Genomic DNA, 22,744 nt, shown 5'->3' on the forward strand with positions numbered 1-22,744 from the left:
CTGTCATTTTAGTCTGGTTCATGTCTTTCTCCTCTGCAAAGCTAGTAAGATGCATTAGAAGAAAAATTATTATGGTATGTTTGATGAGGTCTTGAACCCCATATAGCAAAGCTACTTCCTTCATGTCCAAAACGAGGAAAAAGTGTGAAATAGATCAACATAATGGCCAGGAATAAGAATTGTGGGAGGGGGGAAGGGGCCATGACGGCCTACCTGCATTTAGCAAGCAGCTCGCGGGATCTCCTGACCATGCTGCATTCTCCTGGCACATTCTTGCTGCTGACCCTGCCAGGTGGTACCCAGGATTGCAACGGAAGGTGATGATGGATCCTGCTAAGTAATTGGTTCCTTTTTTCATACCGTTTGATGGGGGAGCCAGCCAGCCACAAGAAACCACTGTGGGAGAAAAATGAGTGTGTTTTACCCAAGCCACTTCACATCCAAAGAGCACGAGGGCCACCCTGAGAGGAGAGGTCCTGCTGGGACACAGCAAGTGCAGAGAGAAGGCCCAGACCCAGCTACTGTCAAACAGCTCTACTTCATGGGCTCAGCTGTAGGACTGTGGAAGGCTGCCTTTCAAGAGCCCCATGAGAACTGCTAGCTGTCCCAGTGGATTTGTATGGGCATCAGTCTGGCTCTGTACAAAAGAGGAGCATAATCCACTTTTGGGGCACAAAAGGAGTACATATTTTATATAAACAAAGAAACATGAGATTGCCAATTGACTCTAGAGTGAAAGAACCTCAAAGCCAAGGCCATCACGAGCACAGTTTCTTCTTTCTGTTATAGAGCAGGGCTGAGGAGAAGCATGGCCAGCCTCACTCTCAAGGGTCCACACTGCACGCCTGGGACTCAAGGCAGGCCAGAGTGTGATTTAATTGGGTCGCTGATGCATAATTTTATGCACCTCTATAACGTCACCCCAGCGTACGAGCTTTTCCTCATAGAGGAGCTGCTTCGCTCCTTGATCATCTGGGCTGCCCTTTTCTGCAACCTTTTCCAGATCTATGTGGTGACCAGAACTGCACATAGTATCTTAAGTGCTGTCACATCACAGATTTGGAAGAAGCAGGGGTGGCTGCCCCACAGCACACAAACCAGGTAAGGGTCTGCCTGTCCCTGCAGTGTTATCTCGGCACTTTCTAAGGAGCAGTCGGAGCACTGAGAGGATGGGAAGGGCTGGCAACCCTGCCTTTTGCCCTCCTCCACAGATCCTTTGTGAAGAAAATAATAATAATAATAAACTTTAATTTATAGGCCGCCTATCTGGCCAATGGCCACTCTAGGCGGCTTACAATAAATTATGATAAAATACAATAAGTAAGATATAGTCAATACATTACATACAAGTTCAGTATAATAAATTATCAGCATTTCAATACAAGGCTAATTTACCCTAGAGTCTCACAGGTTGTAAAGGCCTGGTTAAAGAGCCAAGTCTTCAGGCCCCGGCGAAATATTTCTAGGGAAGGGGCATGTCGAAGATCTATTGGGAGGGAGTTCCAGATCGAGGGGGCCGCCACAGAGAAAGCTCTCTCCCGAGTCTTCACCAACCTAGCCACTTTAGTTGGCAGGACTGAGAGCAGGTCCTGTGTGGCAGATCTCGTAGGGCGGCACAATTTATGACGGTGGAGGCGCTCCGTCAGATATACTGGGCCCAAACCGTATAGGGCTTTAAAGGTTAATACCAACACCTTGAATTGAGCCCAGAAAATAACTGGAAGCCAGTGAAGATTGTAAAGCATTGGAGTAATATGATCGTATCGGCGGCTATTCGTGAGTATACGAGCCGCCGTATTTTGTACCAGCTGTAGTTTCCGGACTGTTTTCAAGGGTAGCCCCACGTAGAGCGCATTGCAGTAGTCTAAACGAGAGGTGACCAGAGCGTGCACTACAAGTGGGAGCTGGTGAACAGGAAGATAGGGTTGCAGCCTTCGAACGAGGCGCAGTTGACCCCAAGCTGCTCGGCACACCGATGAAACTTGGGCCTCCATAGACAGCTCGGAATCAAGAATCACCCCAAGACTGCGGACCTGATCTTTCAGGGGCAATTGTACCCCATTAAATATCAGGTCGATGTCTCCCAATCTTCCCTTGTCTCCCACGAGCAGTACTTCAGTTTTATCAGGATTCAGCTTTAGCCTGTTTCTTCCCATCCATCCACTCACAGATTCCAGGCACTTGGACATGGTTTCCACAGCTGACTCTGGTGAGGACTTAAATGAGAGGTAGAGCTGAGTGTCATCCGCATATTGGTGACACTGCAGCCCAAACCTCCTGATGATGGTTCCCAGCGGTTTTACATAAATGTTAAATAGCATGGGAGAAAGGATAGAACCCTGTGGCACACCGCAATTGAGGGGCCAAGGGTCTGAAACCTCATCTCCCAATGCTACTTGCTGTTGTCTACCGGACAGAAAGGAACGGAACCAGTGTAATACTGTGCCTCCTATTCCTAATCCCTCCAGACGATCCAGCAAGATACCGTGGTCGACGGTATCGAAAGCCGCTGAGAGATCCAGGAGGACAAGAAATGTGAGTTCTCCCCTATCTAATGCCCTCCTCATATTATCCACCAGAGCGACCAAGGCTGTTTCTGTTCCGTGTCCAGTCCTGAAGCCTGACTGGTATGGATCTAAATAATCCGTTTCATCCAAATGCGCTGACAACTGATTGGCCACCACTCGCTCAATGACCTTGCCCAGAAATGGTAAATTTGAAATTGGGCGAAAGTTGTTTAAATCTTGTGGATCCAAGGAGGACTTTTTCACAATTGGTCTTATAACTGCCTCCTTGAGGGCTAATGGCAATACACCCTCATTCAAGGATGCATTTACCACCGCCTTGATCCCATCGCCCAATTTCTCTTTACAGCTCATCAAGAGCCATGACGGGCAAGGATCAAAGAGACAGGTGGTAGGTTTCACAGTTGACAGTACCTTGTCCACATCCTCAGAAGGAAGAGGCCGAAACCGATCCCATTGGATCACATTATGACTGGTCAACTCCAGTCCACTATCTGCATTCACGGTATGCGGAATCGAGCTTCTTAGATGCTCGATTTTATCAGCAAAGTGTTTTGCTAAATTGTCACAGGAGGCTTTTGAACATTCCAAGGGTTCTTGAGCAACTGGACCGACCAGGCTTCGGACCACTTGGAATAGCCTCCTGGGACAACATTCTGCTGATGCAATAGAGGCAGCAAAGTAGTCCTTCTTTGTTGCCTTTATTGCCACATGATAGGCAGTTACTGCTGCTCTAACTTGTGTCCGGGCATCTTCGGAGCGGGACTTACTCCACCAGCGCTCTAGTCGTCTCACCTCCTGTCTCAGAACACGCAACCGTGGTGTGTACCAAGGTGCCGTTTGAGATCTTTCCAGGGGGAGAGGACGTTTCGGAGCCACTAGGTCTAATGTCCTGGTGATCTTTGTATTCCATTCCGTCACCAGGGTTTCAACCGAGTGACTTTCAGCAGGATCTAATTCCCCAAGCGCATTTAGGAATCCTTCTGGATCCATCAGACGCCTGGGGCGGACCATTCTAATAGGTCCTGCGCCTTTGCAGAGGGTGTGTGGCAACGAGAAGTCTACATTTACCAGATGGTGGTCTGACCATGACACTGTGGTAGAAGTCATAGTCCCTAACTTCAGAGCACTTTTCTCCTCCCCCAGGACAAATACAAGGTCGAGAGCATGACCGGCTACATGGGTGGGCTCAGTATTACTAAGGTGCAGTTCCCAGGAAGTCATGGTTTCCAGGAAATCCCGAGGGGCTCCCTTGAGAGTGGTCTCGGTGTGCATGTTGAAGTCCCCCATCACTAATAGTTCTGGGGTCATCATACGTACACCCGAGACCACCTCTAGCACCTCGGCCAGGGACTCTGCCGTGCAGCGAGGCGGGCGGTACACAAGCAGGATCCCTAAACTGCCCTTCGGGCCCAGCCTCCAGTACATGCAATCAACAAACTTGGTCCCCTGGAGAGGAGGTCTGGCAAAGACTAAAGACTCTCGATAGATGACAGCCACTCCCCCTCCCCACCTTCCTTCCCTCGGCTGCTGTGCATAGCGGAAACCTGGCGGGCACATTGCCTCTAAAATAGGTGCTGAGGCTTCGTCCAACCAGGTCTCCGTTATACATGCCAGGTCTGCGGATTCATCCAAGATCATGTCATGGATGCAAGATGTTTTCTGCACCACAGACCTGGCATTACACAGCAGCAAACGAAGGTTGGTTAGAATCCTGCCTTTCCCAGTTATCTTCTGGTTTTGGGCAGACCTGGAGCAAGGGATAGGTATTATGTATCTTTCCCTTGTTCCTCTATTCTGACCTGGTCTGCCTCCAGCACCACTCCATCGTCTGCCGCCCAATGTTTGTATGCATTGGCCCCCATCCCTTTTAGTCACATCCCCCCGCAGTTTACACATGCCCCTATCCCTAAACGCCGGGGAGTTGGAATAACTCTAGATCCAGGGACCTATTTCATACAGTTTCACAACAACCCTCCTATCTTACAATTTTAACTAATGCCAATTTATCTCTTTATTTAATCAGTATAATGACTATAATATTTGTTAAAATATATGATGGGGATTAAACATTAATTGCCTGTACTTGTATCAATAAACAATAAATATCCAGATACAGGATTCCATCCATCTAGTTCCTAACCTTAGCAGGTATAACAATAATGGCGATAATAACAATAACAGCTATCTGTTGGCGAGGGGATCAAAGCGGTGGTAAACGCATCCTTGAAAGAGGGTGTGATGCCATCAGCCTTCAAGGAGGCAATTGTAAAGCCCATCTTAAAGAAGCCCTCCTTGGATCCCCAAGTGTTAGATAACTTCCGCCCAATTTCGAATCTACCATTTCTGGGCAAGGTCATTGAGTGAGTGGTGGCCAACCAGTTGTCAGCACACTTGGATGAAACGGATTATTTGGATCCATACCAATCGGGTTTCAGGACTGGTCACGGAACTGAAACAGCCTTGGTCGCTCTGGTTGATGATTTGAGGAGGGCATTAGATAGGGGAGAATCCACCTTTCTTGTCCTCCTCGATCTCTCAGCGGCTTTTGATACTGTCGACCACAGTATCCTTCTGCTTCGCCTGGAGGGATTGGGAATTGGAGGCACTGTATTACAGTGGTTCCATTCCTTTCTCTCCGACAGGTACCAACAGGTAGCGTTGGGGGAGGAGGTATCAGACCCTTGGCCTCTCAATTGTGGTGTGCCACAGGGCTCTATCCTCTCTCCCATGCTATTTAACATCTATATGAAGCCGCTCGGAGCAATCATCAGGAGATTTGGGCTGCAGTGTCATCAATATGCGGATGACACTCAGCTCTATCTCTCGTTTAAATCTTCACCAGAGTTGGCTGTGGAGACCTTGTCCAACTGCCTGGAATCCGTGAGTGGATGGATGGGAAGGAACAAGCTGAAGTTGAACCCCGATAAAACCGAGGTACTACTTGTGGGGGACAAGAGAAGGTTGGGTGACATTGACCTGAAGTTCAATGGGGTGAGTTTACCCCTAAAGGACCAGGTCCGCAGCCTTGGGGTTGTGCTTGATTCCAGGCTGTCCATGGAGGCTCAGATTTCGGCAGTGAGCCGGGCAGTCTGGTATCAACTACACCTCATACAAAGGCTGCAACCCTACCTTCCTGTTCATCAGCTCCCACTGGTGGTACACGCCCTGATCACCTCTTGTTTGGACTACTGTAATGCGCTCTACGTGGGGTTACCCTTGAAAACGGTCCGGAAATTACAACTGATACAAAATGCGGCGGCTCGACTACTTACGAATAGTCACCGCCGAGATCACATCACACCAGTGTTGTTCGACCTACACTGGCTACCAGTTGTTTTCCGAGCCCAATTCAAGGTGTTGGTATTGACCTTTAAATCCCTATACGGTTTCGGCCCAGTTTATCTCACGGAGCGCCTTCAACGCCACCAATTATGCCGCCCGACAAGATCGGCCACACAGGGCCTTCTTTCAATCCCGCCAACAAAAACAGCCAGATTGGCGGGTACAAGGGAGAGGGCATTCTCAGTGGCGGCCCCCACTCTTTGGAACTCCCTCCCACAAGATCTCCGGCATGCCTCTTCCCTAAATGTATTTCGGAAAGCCTTAAAGACCTGGCTTTTTCAGCAGGCCTTCGGGGTATCCGGGGAGGGTTAATCAATATAATTGTAATGCCTCCTACCCAGTTTTAATATTGTTGTTGTAGATCTATTGTTTTTAATTGTATTACTGTATTTTATTAATTGTATTTTAATAATTTTGTAAGTCGCCTAGAGTGGCCATTGGCCAGATAGGCGACGAAGAAATTAAATTTATTATTATTATTATTATTATCTCTCATCCATCTAAATCTATACATCCATTCATTCAGTTTCCTTTCACTCATTCAATCATTCATCAAAATTCATTCATAACACAATTTACAATTTACAGTGATTAAAACAGCTGTAGAATCTTCTTCAGCCAGATCTTCAAAGTCGCCTAGTTCTTATTAGGCTTAGTGCGAGCAACTGTAGACCATCAGTCAATTTACTCTGGAGATATTAATACCCAGAGAGATGTTTATGTCCAAAGAAGCCACGGCCCAGAAGGGACGCCGCACCAGAGAAGAGGTGGCATTCCCCCCCATCCCCCCCAGTGCTGCAGAGGGGGACTTCGTACGGACCCAAGTTGGGGCGGAGAGAGAGAACAGTGTCTGTATCTGAAGGGGGGGAGCAAGACAGACAAAGACTGGGGGGGCAAGAGCGCCTGCCTGCTTGTGTGATTTTGTGTGATCTGTATATGTGGTGAATATGTAGTGTGTATGTGGTGTGTCTACAAATGTGTGCACATTACACTGGGCATTCCGACCACTGGGATGTGGCTGACCATCAGCGCGGCCCTTGGGCTGAAAAAGATTACACACACACACACGTATATGTTGGTCAGTGAAGCATGCTGTGAGACTCACAGACAGGGTTTTTAGCAAAGAGAGTGAAACCTGAAGCAGAAGGGTTAAGCTGTGGGAACAGAGTGCCAGGTTTGCCAAGGTCAGTAGCTGGCTGGGAAGCCTGATAAGGTGGGATGCTTGGAAAAGCTCAGTGTGGGGGAAAAGCTGTCTGTGAAGAGAACTGTGTCTAATGTCTTTGCCTAGTAAAGACTCTTACAAGAAACTTGCCTGGCCTGGCTTATTCCTGTTCTATGTGACTCTTGGATTCCATCCTTGTATGATCTATACACGCACACGCAACAGGGGTTATGGGCCCAGCTTATCATACAAGGTAGTGGGTTCGAGAGTGTTGACGTGACGTTGTTGCAGACAGAAACAAAGTGCAAGAAAGAGGCAAGTAAGAGAGGGCAACATGGCTGTAAACCTGTCATCCGGGATGCCGATGGAGAGACTGAATGCTGTAAACTACTCCAGCTGGAAATGGAGAATGAGAGCAGTTCTGATTAAAGAAGATTTGAATGATGTTGTAGAAAACCCCCCTCCGGCAGCTCCTTCAGCAGCGTGGTTGAAGAAAGACGAAAAAGCGAAGGCTTTTATTACTCTGGGGCTGTCTGATTCTCAACTGTTGCTGGTGAGTAATGAGCCGACAGCTAATCAGATGTGGGAGAAGCTAAGAGCCGCTCATGTGCAGCAAACTGCTGGGAGCAGGCTGTATTTAGCACGGAAACTTTATCAGATGCGTTTTACAGATGAAGTGACTATGACAGAGCATCTGGCTGAATTTCGTAGATTAAATGCTGAGCTGCAAGATAGAGGAGTGCATCATAGTGACATTCAGATGGTCTATATACTGTTATCTTCATTTGATCAAAAATGGGATGTCATGGTCTCTAGTCTGGAAACTTTACCCGACGGACATCTGAATTTGGACTTTGTAGAACAGAAACTTCAACAAGAGTGGAATAGAAGACAAGAAAATAAGAAAACAGAGTTAAAAGAGACTGTGGCTGTACAACAACAACAAAATCAAAGAAGCAGGCAAGAGAATAAAATATGTTACTTTTGTGGGTCCCGTGGACATATACAGAGACATTGTTTAAAGAAGAGGAATAACAGGGACTTTGGAAGTCAGAGAACAAGCGTGAACTTTGTTACTAAGGAGGACAATAAACTCATTAACTCTAAGTGGCTTCTCGACAGTGGAGCGTCTAATTGCCTAATCACAGACTCTAGTTTATTTTACACTTCAAAGCCGGCGCAGGAGAAGATTTATCTGGCTGACGGATCGACTCAGGACGCGATTGCAAAAGGCACGCTCAGGTTGAGTAATTTGGGAACTATATTAACAGATGTGTTATTGGTTTCTGGTTTAAAATATAACATTCTATCAGTAAGAAAATTGGCTCAAATAGGTTGTAAAGTTACATTTGAAGGGGATAGATGTTTTGTGAGAAAAGATGGTGAAATATGCATGCAAGGGAAATTACAGAACCAGATGTTTATGGTTGAGTGCAAGATTGATGAATCAAAATATGTTAAAAATGGTGCATTCAGAAAACAGGTACATGATATTAAACAAATTGCTGTGAAGAAATGTGTTGTAGAACAGCCATCCCAGGAGGTCATTTCAGCCTCAATCAATACATCAGAAGATCCCTCTAATTTGGCTGATATTGCTCAATTACCTCGTGCTGAGCAAGAAAAATGGAAGGCTGCAATGCAAGAAGAACTAAATGCCATAAAGAAAAACCAAACATGGTCACTATGTACATTGCCAGAAGGGAAAAAGGCTGTGGGATGTAGATGGATATTTAAAAGAAAAAGGAATAGTGCAGGTATAGTCACAAGATATAGAGCCCGCTTAGTAGCGAAGGGCTACACGCAGATTTATGGCACTGACTATGATACATGTGTTTGCGCCTGTAGTAAAATTCGAATCAATCAGGCTGTTACTAAAGATTGCTGCCATAAATCAAATGCAAGTGTTCCACTATGATATTAGCACTGCCTTTCTTCATGGAGTGTTAACAGAAGACATTTACATGGAACAACCAGCAGGGTTCACCGAAACACCAGGCTTAGTATGTAAATTACATAAATCGTTATATGGCTTGCGTCAAAGTGCAAGGTGCTGGAACACACGGTTGGATGAAGTGTTAAAAGATATGGGTTTTTCCAGATGTGTTGCTGATACGTGTGTATATGTAAAAAGCACGAATGGCAAGAAAACGTATTGTGCTATTTATGTTGATGATATTCTGTTTTTTTGCCCGGGAGATGCAGAAGAAAGACAGTTCTTTGATAGCTTACAACAGCAAGTGGACACAAAGCGCCTAGGGCCGGTTGCACAATATCTAGGAACAGAAATAATACGCACTACAGATGGTGGTTTTGCCCTATTGCAGACAGGGAAGATAGATAGTCTGCTAGAGACTTGTGGCATGAGTGAATGCAACCCTGTGAGTACACCAATGACAGTTTCGTTCCAGCAAGAAGAATGCAACAAAGCATATGAAAAGCCAGACTTTTACAGACATGTTATAGGGAAACTGCAATTCCTTGTAAAGGTATCTAGACCAGATATATGCAATGCAGTGGGCATTTTATGTAGAAAAGTCGAAAAACCATCAGAACATGATTGGCTTGGGGTCAAAAGAGTGCTAAGATACCTAAAAGGCACGAGAACAAAGGGATTAATGCTGTCAGCACAGAAACACGGAGGCACAGACTGTTATGTAGATGCAGATCATGCTGGAGACGTAGCCAGTCGAAAATCTACAACAGGCATTATTCTTAGATTGCATGGCTCAGTACTGGATTGGTGCAGCAGAAAGCAGAATATTGTAGCAACATCCAGTGCTGAGGCTGAATATGTGGGTCTGTCTGCAGCTTGTAATGAAATCCAATGGTTTACGCAACTTGCTCAAGAAGTGCATGTGAATACAAAGTATCCCATAACAGTATTTGAGGATAATCAGACTTGCATCGCATTGGCAACATCAGAAGCTAACACAAAAAGAACAAAACATATCAGTGTGCGATATTTCCACATTCGCGATTGTATACAACAGGGAGTCATTAGGCTACAATACTGTGACACAAAGCATATGTTGGCAGACATACTGACGAAGCCACTCAGTGAAGATAAGTATCAATCTCTTGTACAGATGCTTAACGTGAGTGAAATAAATGACTCTGTAAAACCTGTGTGAATAAAGAAATAAAGAAACAAGAACTGAATTGAAAAAATGTAAATAGAAACTGTAAGAAAACAAACCATGTACTGATATGTATTGTAATGAAAAAGTTAATATTGTAGAAATGTAATAATGAACAATGAAGTTTTGTAATCTGTGAGTCTCAGGTGGGGGCTGTTGGTCAGTGAAGCATGCTGTGAGACTCACAGACAGGGTTTTTAGCAAAGAGAGTGAAACCTGAAGCAGAAGGGTTAAGCTGTGGGAACAGAGTGCCAGGTTTGCCAAGGTCAGTAGCTGGCTGGGGAGCCTGATAAGGTGGGATGCTTGGAAAAGCTCAGTGTGGGGGAAAAGCTGTCTGTGAAGAGAACTGTGTCTAATGTCTTTGCCTAGTAAAGACTCTTACAAGAAACTTGCCTGGCCTGGCTTATTCCTGTTCTATGCGACTCTTGGATTCCATCCTTGTATGATCTATACACGCACACGCCAACAGTATAAAGGCATTATGATATTGACAGGTTCATTTTTGATTCGTTTCCTGGTCTCCAGGTTTGTCTTTTTCACAGCAGCCTGCACCACCATCCGGTCTGGGAGGAAGGAAGGCTCTTCTGTTTTTCTTTTCTTATTGTAAATATCCTTTACATTGCACCCCTCATGCTCCTGCCCACAGCGGCATGGGATGGTCTGACTGAGCAAGCCCCCAGCCTGCTGCACTTCCACCAAGGTGGGCTGGAGGAACAGGGTATTGGGGGAGGAGGAGAAGAGAGCTGGGGAGGAGGGGGGTTCACGGGAGAAGAGGAAGGAGCAAGAATGGGGAAAGGAGGAGGGGCACATGCCGCCCCTGCTAGGTCCTCCTACATCCCCTGCCAGGCCAGCTGCCCCCTTCAGATCTGAGCAATAGGGCAATGCAGGTGAGGGACCAGGGAGCCTTGGGCAGGGTGGGGGTGGAGAGGGCCAAGGAGGCCCCATGGTTGGAGAATAGGGGGTGGCAGAAAGGGGGAGGGAGACAGACAGAAAAAAGGGCGTACCCTTCCCTGGTCGGTTCAGGCACCTGGTGATGACTTGTCCTGTGGGTCAATGGCCCTTCACAGAACAAAGGTTCCCCACCTGACTGCTAGTGCTGCTCACCTGGCCATAGACTGTGCTCCAGGTGTCTGTAGTTCTGATGGGACAACCTGGTGCTATTTCCCACAGCAAGGTCTCTTGTTGTCAGGACATCAAATCTGCAGAAAGGGTCTGACTGGCAAAGCAAGGCCATTTGCTGAGTGAGGGGGTCAGTGGGGTCTTCAGAAGGATAAAATATTGGCACAAATGAGGGGTTATGCTTTGGTCCGTAGAAGAAATTTTGCAACAAGAAATGTGTGTCATAAGTAAAAAGAGATGTTCCGTTTCTGATGGCCCCTGCAAAGAGGAAAGGAAATACCATCATCCCTTTGATCCAGACCAGTGGTTCCCAACCTTTATGAGTATGGGACCCCCTTTGTAAGCTCAAACAATTTTGTGACACCCCCATGCTAATTATTATTATTATTATTATTATTATTATTATTATTATTATTATTATTATTATTTATTTATTTATTTATTTATTTATTTATTAAATTTATTAGTCGCCCATCTGGCTGGTTTACCAGACACTCTGGGCGATGTACAACATAAAAACATATAATTCACATTAAAACCTTAAAATTCCAACAATAACATTAAAACCTAACCCGCCCCAATTGCAATTTTAGTCTCTGTTAATTGAAAAAAATGGTGCGTGGCAAAATCACATCTCCACATATCCCTTGCCATAAAAAGCTCCCTGCAGACAGGAGGTGTTGCTTTCCTTTCTTGATGCAAAGGTACAATCAAATTTGGATCCCCCTCCCTGTCTGAAGATGTACAGTCCTGTCTCCCAACACCAGTGGGTTACAGTAGTGGACTAAGATCCACGTTCAAATCCCCACCCAGCCATGATGCCCACTGGGTGACGTTGGGCCAGACACAGTCTCTCGGTGTGACCTATCTCACAGGGTTGGTGTAAGGATAAAGTGGAAAGGGGGGGACCATGTGTACAACCTTGAGCAACTTGGAGGAAAGGTGGCATATAAATGCAATAATTAATTAAATAAATACATTTCAGTTGCAGTATGTGGACCCCAGCCTCAGCCAACCTGCAGAGCTTTTAAAATAATAATAATAATAACAACAACAACAATAATAATAAAGCATCAATGTGGTAATGATGGGGATGCAAGATTGTGAAGACAAAAGGGTGGATAGACTGAGGAGGGGGGTTAGTGCTTTTAGGCCTTGGGATGACCATCAGAAGTGATGATTTGGCTAGCGTGCACTTTGGGAATGAGAGTGGAGCAGAAGACAGATCAGCGCACACATGCGTGCGCGCACACACACACCTGCCCCTCCTGCAAGCATCTGCAGGCATGCATGCATTTGGGCACATGGGAGGGGGGAAGGCCCTGACTACCATAGCATCTTGGAGAGAGAGATTTGGGGGGCACGGAGTGTAAGTGGAAGAAAGGGGGGATGCTGGCACATACACTTAGCCTCAAAGATGGGGGGTGAGCAAGTCCTGAGCTTCCTCACTGCTCTTTGGCTCTGGGCTGAAGGTGAGATTTGGGCGGCCTCACAAATAAGAATAATTTTTAAAAGGAGATGACAGGGAATCAGGAGCCAAGAAAGGCAGGCAGGCCAGCTGCCAGGAAGGAAGGGGGAAAGCAGCCTTTCCTTGCAGCCTTGCTTCTTTTTGCTTCACAAAAATCCCTCTCTTGCTCTCAGTAAGGGTGTCAGTAGTAGCAGCAGTGCAAGGAGATGGGAGTCAGTGATAGTAATCCTCTCTTCTTCCTTGTAGCTCTGCCCTCATCCTCCTTTGGTGTCTGCCATGTGTTTTATAGGCAGATGCCCACCCTCAGAGCTTCTGAAAGACGCTCTAAGCTTCAGCAAAAGTCCTCCCCTCTCATTTGGAGCAAGGGGGAGGTGTCATCTGCATCGGCAGTGAGGAGCAGACAGCATCCTGGGAGTGATGAGTTTTTTGAAAAATAAATAAATAAATAAATACATAATCTATTTCTTTACTGTTCATGGCCCCCTCTGGATGACTCCGTGGCCCACAGATCACTGATCCAGACCAACTTCTGGAGGAAAGTTGGGAAAAATAGCCCCACACCCGCTAACGGGTACAGGGAGGGAAGGTTGGCAGAATATTCTCTGACACCCCCCCCCTCCAAGAGGGTGTGAGAGGCAGAGATGAAACAGTTGCATGGATGTAGAACTTGTCATTGTCAAGGGCTGCCCCACCTGCTGATCTTGTCTGCTTAGGGTTATAGTTTATGCTGTTCTAAGCGGTGGTGTTGACGTTAGCCTTCATCATGAGATGAAATGGAGGTGGGGCCACTACCAGCTTCCCATCAAACTTGATTTAGGCTACTTGAAAACCTGAAGAGATACTTGAAGAGAGGCCACGTTGCATGTCAATCCTCAGACTAGTTTCTCTCCCCTGAAAGCCTATTTGTTCAGGAGAGAAGTTAACTTACAGTCAGCTCCAAAGGCAAAAAGTTCTTCCGGGCTGCAACCAACAGCATCAAGGGTTGTTCCATTACGAAAGGCCAAGTCATCCTGTGGGTTGTCATTCATTACCCCAAAGAGTCCCTGTGTGTGATTCAAGAACTTCTCTGGCAGCAAAATGGACAGGCTCAGCATCCTCCCGATTCTGCTCACTTGGACTCCAACTCCAGAGGAGAACATCACAGTGACATTCTGCCCAGCAACAGTAGAAAGAAACAGGCCTGCCAAAGGGACATAAAGAATCCAGGTGAATGTGCCTCTGGTGCACAGGCCCAGGGGAAGAGCAAGGAGGGTCTGGACTGGGAAAAAAACAAACATTTATGTAGACAACTAGACTAATGATCAGTCATAAAGTGTACTTTCATTCAAATGTATTAACACTATTAATTTTGTAGTTTAGTAATAGTCATACTAAAATATTAAGTTTATTTATTTTCAGTTGGGTTTGTAAGCAGTGTTATTTTTAATAAACATATTAACTATCCTGTTCTGATAAATTTATTTTATTTATTTTTAATCTTTCTCATCGTAAGTTAAACCTAAGTCGCTTAAAAACTTGTTTAACACAAGCAGTAACATTTGATTTGTAGGAAGATTTAGGAAGGGGGGCCCTATCGACTTCCGGGAAGGGTGACTTAGCCTGTGCCTGCTTTTGAGACGGGCTCCTGCCTCAAAAGAAGCTTATTCAGATATATCAGTCAGTTTTTTCTTTTTTTTTTGACTGATTAAACTTCTCCCGGGTAGGGAGAAACGAAGAGATTAACCTCAAAGCCTATTTTTGTTGGGACGACCAGATCTCATTAATTTATGGGACGAGGTCCAGCCGACGAAGGTGGGACGGATTTTCAACAGCAAGCTCTATCTGTTAAAGCGAACGTTCATCTTATCTTCTAAGAGAGAACGCACTAACAGGCAAGCACCCTTCTTTCTATATTTTTCTTTTACTTGACTTAAATTGTTGCTGTTTAAAAGAGATTTGCCAGATTGATCGGTTTTTGACATCTCACTGGGGAGCCGTAACTTCTCTCTGCTACGCACTAATTAATAGCTTATCTCTGTTTTTGTTGCAAAAAGCTGTCCTGGATTTGCATTCTAAAGATACACACAGAAGAGGGATTTCTATTCCAGATTTTTATTTTGAAAAATATTATACTGTTTTGAGACTACTCTCTTTTTGGTCTATTTTATTTTGACGAATCTGTTTCTTGACGATTGCCATTAATTGCTTTGATCCTGGGAACTGCATTTTGTTTACTTAACTATTGGAGAGATAAGGCTGTCTGCTCTGTTTATACTGTGATGTCACCAAGTTTGGAGTATTAACCCAATTGTTGCTGAAATAAGAAGTGGTTTTCCTATATTTTTCTTTTAAAATGGCAATTAAGAAAGTGGCTGAGAATCTGGAAATAACTATGTTTCAGAGAATAATGAATGAGATTGAGATAACGAAAATTGAATTGAGTAAAATGAAGCAGGAGATTAAAGATATAAGGGTCCCTGTGAGAGAGGTGACCCTGGAAGGGGTCCCTGTGAGAGAGGAGACCCCGGAGATTGGAATAGGGGTCCCTGTGAGAGAGGAGACCCTGGAGACTGGAATAGGGGTCCCTGTGAGAGAGGAGATCCCGGAGATTGGAACAAACGTGGAACAGGAACAAGATTTGGAGTCTATGGACTTTAGAAATAAAATCTATTGTTTGGAACTCAATGTTATCTCTGAAGAAATTAATGAAGATTCTAGAGATAAAGTTATCAATGGCATGGATTATCTTCTGGACTGGAATGATGTGATGGAGCCCAATATAGAGAAAATCTATGGAATTAACTGCAGCCATGTGACAATGGAAAAACTTTTAAGAGATGACCCAGTGTATTTTGAAAAAAAGAACAGAGATATGATTTTACAGCAGTATTTCAGCAACTTATTCAGAATGGATGGCAAGAAAATATTTGGGATAGAGGTAATTCCCATCAGACTCTTATTATATGACTATGGCTTTGACAGCAAGATTATTATGGAATACTGATAATGGAAGATTGGATATTGAAATTACTGGACTTAACAAGACTACTGAAGATGGAAGATGGAAAATGGAACTAATAGAGATAATAGAACAATGGCTACTGAAATTACTGAACCTAACAGATTCTGATGTGATGGATTAATTGAAATGTTTATTTTGACTATGGTTATGACAATAAGATTATCATAATTAGTAATGAGATGGATTAATCGATATGCTTATCTGGAAAAAAAAATTGATAGATATATTTCTTAAAGAATTGAAACCTCTCTTTGACTTTTTGTGGAAAGAATAAAGTAATGTTTATGAGATTTGATGATTAAGTAAGATAACTACTGGAGGAAAGTGATTTTATAATATGACTTAAGAGACAGGATTGCTATATATTATAGACTTATAACTGATTTGATCTTTGACAAATGGGAAGTCAATATTTTACTCTTTATTTTTTTTTTTTTTCTTTCTTCTTCTCTTTTTTTCTTTTTGTTTAACTATTTTTGATTTTGTTTTTTGTCTTTGAATGTTTTATGATTTTGTCTTGTATGTTTTATGAAAATCTGAATAAAAATTATTGAAAAAAAAAAAAAAAAAGGAAGGGGGGCCCTATCATGCCTCTTGCACCAGGCTCAGTGCCAGCTCTCAGTGGCCCTGCTGGTGCTGAGTTATTATGGGGCATCTGCCCTACACAGAAGTGGCTACATATACACTGAGAGGAAATTCTTGAAAATCTTTATATCCATTACCTGTTACAGCCCCTCCCACCATTTGTTTGTTGAGAGATAACGGGGAAGAATTTTTAGTTTTCTGCGCCGCGAGATATAGTTCTGCTCTTAAGTGGATTTTGTGAACCTCAGAGTTGCTAAGAGAATTATACTTGGAGCCTGGAAGGATAAACACGCATCGTCTATCTTGCAACAGTCTGAGGACCTCACTGCCCTGGCTACATTTGGACTCATTTCTTATCGATGCCAATTTTGTGTGGATGCCTATTTGTACATCTGGAGGGCTTATATTGACTTATAAGTTTAGCTTTGGATAGATGGACTGATGGCTCTCACATCCTTAATGTCAGCCGAGGGAGGCTTTTCACATGATTATATGTTATTTCTTTTTAAATTTTATTTTTTTCTTTCTTTTTTTAATAATCCTTTTCTCCCTCCCCAGTTCTATTTGCAAATTAAAAAAAGAATTAAAATTACTCTATAATTCAACCCCATGAATGAGGAACATTAGCAGTTTTGTTTTAGAACTATCTTTGGAAGCCATGGGACATGGCAATTCTTGTCTGTATGTGACACTAAAAGGCTTACTCACGAGTAGGTTAACTGGCAGCCAAGTCAAAGCCTCAGGCCAGAATCCAAGGCATGGAAGCAGGAACCAGAAGCCTGCGTGTGGGCTTTTCATTAAGACATCTCGGTGGTCATAGTAGACTAGATAAGCCCCTTTTGGCTGGCTTTTGTTTTTATGATTGGCACACCATTTTTTCTCTTCTTGATTTCGTAGCTTAACCCATTAATACTGCCAGGAAGACTATCAGGACTGGGCTCCAGCAAATTGAGGATGACATTTTCAGCCCTCCAGGTTCAAGCCAAGCCTATGTGGCCTCCAGCCTTTCTTGGACCCCAGCTCCCATCAGCAAGCATGGCCAATGGTCAGGGATGATGGGAGTTTTGGTTCAGCAATATCTAGAGGGCTATGGATTCCCTGCCCCTGCCCTAGGGAATTGCAGATCCAAACCGGTCAGTAGATTAAGACTCTGCTTGTGGCAGAGTGGGATCTTCCACAAGGTGGGCTGCCATGTTCACTGTACAAATCAGTCAACAAAGAAAGGAACTAATTTTAAGGAGTGCATTTAACTGAGCCATTACAACTCAAGATTGATTTACTGCTGTAAGATGGCTTAGTTTGCTGAGCAACGGAAAGTGATATGTTGCTGCAGGGACAGTGCATTATAGGCATTTCTGTTTTTCTGTGTCATGCTTCTTTTTGCTAGTTGCTGTCTGTCAATATTTCGACAATGCTGTGGCCATCTGGTGTAGATCAGTGCAGGATGGTCCTTCCATGCTGAATACTGTAGTTCTGGGCCTGGCCTGAGGGTGCATGATATAGCCACTTGGCTGAAGCTAAGCAGATCTGGGCCTGGCCAATGTTGAGATGGGGGGCTCCGTGGAAGCCTCCTGTAGGCTGCCTTGTGTTCCATGATGGAAAAAAGGTGGGCGGTAAATGTACCAAAATAGAAATAATGAAATGTATCCTGGATGGCAACTAATGGTTTTGGCATAACAAAGTTATTATGTTTTAATTATTACTAATAATTTGTAATCATTGAAATACATTTAATCTAGATGTAGCCATTTGGGTTCTTGCATGGACTTGCACTGAATGCCCTTCAGTTCTCAGGAGGAAGTTTCAGTATCCGTAGGCAGGCAATGATATAGAGTACCTGAAGGAGACTTTTAGCCAGAACTTTGCTGACAAAGAGGGTGACAATGATTTGCAGAAACTGAAGGTAATTTGGTGGACTTTCCTTAAAAATACATCCTCAGGAACACAGTCCAAGGACATTAGTATTGATATTTTCACTATGTGCATTCTTCATTTGTTTTCTAACAGCAATCCTGGTGGTCATTCCCCCACTTCTGAAGTCAGGTTTTCATCAACCACTGATTGATTGATTGATTGTATTTGTATACCGCCCCATAGCCGAAGCTGTCTGAGTGGTTTACAGTAACTAAAAACATTTAAAACAAATATACAAGTTTAAAACACATCTTTTAAAAACAATTTAAAACACATTTTAAAAAATTTAAAACAATTAAAAAAAAACATGCTAAAATGCCTGGGAGAAGAGGAAAGTCTTGACCTGGTGCCAAAAAGATAACAGTGATGGCGCTGGGCGCACCTTGTCAGGAAGATCATTCCATAATTTGGGGGCCACCACTGAGAAGGCCCTCTCCCTTGTTGCCACCCTCCGAGCTTCCCTCGGAGTAGGCACCCGGAGGAGGGCCTTAGATGTTGAGCGTAGTGTAGGGGTGGGTTCGTATCGGGAGAGGCGTTCCATCAGGTATTGTGGTCCCAAGCCATGTAAGGCTTTATAGGTCAATACCAGCACCTTGAATCGAGCTCGGAAACATATAGGCAGCCAGTGCAAGCAGGACAGAATCGGTTTTATATGTTCGGACCGTCTGGTCCCTGTTACCAATCTGGCCGCTGCATTTTGCACAAGCTGCAGTTTCTGAACCGTCTTCAAAGGCAGCCCCACGTAGAGTCCATTGCAGTAATCTAATTTAGAGGTTACCAGAGCATGGACAACTGAAGCCAGGTTATCCTTGTCCAGATAGAGACGTAGTTGGGCCACCAACCGAAGTTGGTAGAACGCACTCCATGCCACCGAGGCTACCTGAGCCTCAAGTGACAGAGATGATTCTAGGAGAACCCCCAAGCTACAAACCTGCTCCTTCAGGGGGAGTGCAACCCCATCCAGGACAGGTTGGACATCCACCATCCGGTCAGAAGAACCACCCACTAGCAGCATCTCAGTCTTGTCTGGATTGAGCCTCAGTTTATTAGCCCTCATCCAGTCCATTGTTGCAGCCAGGCACCGGTTCAGCACATTGACAGCCTCACCTGAAGAAGATGAAAAGGAGATATAGAGCTGCGTGTCATCAGCATACTGATGGCAACGCACTCCAAAGCTCCGGATGACCGCACCCAACAGTTTCATGTAGATGTTGAACAGCATGGGGGACAGAACTGACCCCTGTGGAACCCCATACTGGAGAGTCCAGGGTGCCGAGCAATGTTCCCCAAGCACCACCTTCTGGAGGTGACCTGCCAAGTAGGAGCAGAACCACTGCCGAGCAGTGCCTCCAACTCCCAACTCAGCCAGTCTCCCCAGAAGGATACCATGGTTGATGGTATCGAAAGCCACTGAGAGATCAAGGAGAATCAACAGAGTCACACTCCCCCTGTCTCTCTCCTGAGAAAGGTCATCATACGGGGCGACCAAGGCTGTTTCTGTGCCAAAACCAAGCCTGAAACCCGACTGAAATGGATCTAGATAATCGGTCTCATCCAAGAGTGTCTGGAGCTGGCCTCCAACCACTCGTTCAAGGACCTTGCCCAGGAATGGAACATTCGCTACCGGCCTATAGTTAAGATTTTCTTTGATTGCATCAAATTGTTTAGTTCGCAGGCTTTGCTCACTTTCAACAAGAGATGCTGATTATACACAGGAGAAGCAGCAGCTGCCTTAAACTAGGGTCATACTCTATCCCAGTATCACTGCCTAGCAGTGGCTCTCTGGCCAAGAAGGCCTTTCTTTGATCCTCGACTGGAAATTCTGAGGACTGAACTCAGGACCTTCTGCATGCAAAGTAGGTGCTTTGGTCCTGGCAAAGCTACTCTGCAAGTGGGACTGAGCAATGATTTGAACCCCACAGCCAGTTCTCTGAGTCACACTGGCTGTCATTCTGGACTTGAATGTCCTGATCAGGTTTGTGTTCTCCCTTTTTTGGCTTCTGTGCCTTCCCTGCTTTACCTCACTGGCGGTTGTCTCAATTTCAGGCATTGTTTATTTTGGTCTTGCTACTGTGCTTTACCAGAAAGGCATTCCATACAGGGTTTCTGAAAGTGCTCCTGGTCATTCCTGCTCTTTTTGCCTCACCTTTCAAGTCCATCCAGGTTTGTTCAGAGAAGTTAAGAGTCTTCTGGTTCAACAGGACCTCCAACATGTCAGAGTGCTCTGAAATGCGTATCTCAATCACATCTGAGTTATTCTCCTGCATAGCTATGGCAGAGAAGCCCGTCACCTTGGCTTCAGTTCCTACCAGACATTTAAAAAAATCAGTAGCATACCAAGCCTCGAAGGATTGAAGGTGACTTGTTTATATTATATTCAAATCTATACTCTACTTTTCTGACCAAAAGGCCCTCCAAGCATCTTATAACAAGGTACGAAAATAGAAAGAGCCACATACATCTAAAGACAATAGTTAAAAATTGGCAAACTTCAGGATCACTGAAGGCTTGGGAGAAATTACCAGTTTTAATCAAATACGTAAAGCAGAAGTGACTCACCTGCAGACCTCCAAATGTTGTGGGACTCCAGCTCTCATCACCCCAAGCCAGTGTGGCCAATGGTCAAGGACAAAGGAAGATGGAGTCAGCTAAAGGTGTCCCTCCCAGTGTAAATCTTCCAACAGAGTGGATAGATCTCACTTGAGAGGGAGCTTCATAGCACTGGTACCCCCACTGAAAATGCCCCATTCCTAGAGGAAGAGCACTTCACAGGACAGCAATGGGACCTAAAGCAATACTTTCCCCAGTTATCTTAATGTACAGCAGGGAGAGACCTATGGGTGGAAAAGTTCATTAATGTACTCTCCAGGCCATTTGGGGCTTTAAAGTAGAATTGTTAATTGAACTTTTGATCTTGATAAACTGGTAACTATACAAGGTGAGTGTTCAGCCTTCTGGGAACTCAAATCCACCAATTAAATAGAGCCTTGTGGAAAAGAAATACATTTCTTATCTGTTATAATGATGTAGGAATTAATGGTTTTATATTGTTGTTTTAATATATTTATACATTGAATTTTATATATCCTTAGATATGTGTCTTTAATAGTAAGCAGGATGTAACAAACCAACAAGCAAACCAACAATTCAGAGCCCAGAAATTTCTTTTGAGAACCAGAACTGAATGGATCTCATAGACCTTCTACACAAAAATCTATTCCCTGTTACACCAACCTTTATTCATTTCAGCAGTATAATTTAGGGCATGAGGCATCATTTTTTGTTGCTGTTGCTAAACAACTGAGAGTTGGAAATCCTTGCTGATCTCCTGCAAATCACCCAGAGCTTTGTCAGTAGATACCGCTCTACCATCTGCCCACTCTTATTCATGTGGCTTATGATTAGCTCATTAGGGGTCAGGAAGCAGCATTCTGGACTGCCTGAAGTTCTCACATTGTATTCAAGGGCCAAAGCCGGCCCTACCATAAGGCAGAGTGATTTGACTGCCCCAGACAGTGGATGCGGGAGAGTGGCAGTGAGGAGTCAGAGACAGAGCAGTGTGGTTCATCATGTGGTCTCCCCTGCAGCCACTAAACTAGCCTCCTGCTGCCAATTCACCATGAGCATCTCCATCTAGTCTGGACTGGGTTGCAGTTAATTCATCCTCACCCAGTCATTTGTGGAGGACTCTGATGTCACACGTGGCACAGAGGGAAGGGAGCAACGCAGCTAGAGAGCTTCGGCTTACTTACAAAGCTTCAAACACCCTCTCCTTTGAAACACCCTCCACAGGAGAACCCCCATTATAGAGAGCAGCAGTCTTTCAGCACCACCTTCTGGAAGAGCCCTGGCAAGGCAGGGGCAGAAACCCTGCAAAAGAGCACTCCAACTCCCAACTGGTGTGAACAGCCCAGAAGGGAGCCACAGTCAACGTGACAGGGCAAGAAGTTGCTGACTTAAATTAGCATTATGGCTTTTGATAGTTGGTGGTATCTATTGCACACACTACCCGCTTGGATGGGGGTTAGAGACAAACAATCTGATAGTTTGAATGTAACCAACAAAGGAGACAGAAGATCTCACCATTTGACAGCTTGGCACGATGGGTTCTTCCCTGGACTCTCAAGGAAGTTAGGCTGGATTCCAGCACCGTATATTCTCCAAGGCCTTTGAATGTGAAATTAGTCCCATCAAAAGTGATAAAGTGAGGATCTCCAAAAGCTGAAGCTGTTAAACAAACACAAGTAATAATAATAATAATAAAATTTTATTTGTGAGTCGCCTATCTGTCCGAATTAACGGACACTCTAGGCGACATACAATAGCATAGTAAAATACAATATACAAATCAAAAAGCCATACTTATCAGTTAATCTAAAACCAGCCTTCAATTAATACATCATAAAAACTAATCCACCCCAGCAATCCTATAGGCCTGCCTGAATAGCCAGGTCTTTAAGGCTCAGCGAAAACCCATCAGGGAGG

At 44.6% G+C, this 22,744-nt stretch overlaps 1 protein-coding gene across 3 annotated transcripts in view; it reads right to left on the reverse strand.

Annotated features, from left to right (window-relative positions):
• SUSD2 (sushi domain containing 2) overlaps positions 1-22,744 on the reverse strand; it is a 70,147-nt gene that overhangs the window by 17,313 nt on the left and 30,090 nt on the right. For 2 of the 3 annotated variants that reach the window (XM_061586817.1, XM_061586818.1), the window contains 5 exons: positions 22,343-22,486; positions 20,406-20,564; positions 13,688-13,939; positions 11,277-11,549; positions 214-396 (listed from right to left, as the gene is read on the reverse strand). In XM_061586817.1, coding sequence (XP_061442801.1) covers positions 214-396; positions 11,277-11,549; positions 13,688-13,939; positions 20,406-20,564; positions 22,343-22,486 — 1,011 coding nt within the window. The remainder of the gene's footprint in view (positions 1-213; positions 397-11,276; positions 11,550-13,687; positions 13,940-20,405; positions 20,565-22,342; positions 22,487-22,744) is intronic. The other variant, XM_061586819.1, reaches the window with a different exon arrangement.

This window comes from Rhineura floridana, chromosome 10, assembly GCF_030035675.1.
Source record: "Rhineura floridana isolate rRhiFlo1 chromosome 10, rRhiFlo1.hap2, whole genome shotgun sequence".
Taxonomy (NCBI): Eukaryota; Metazoa; Chordata; class Lepidosauria; order Squamata; family Rhineuridae; genus Rhineura; species Rhineura floridana.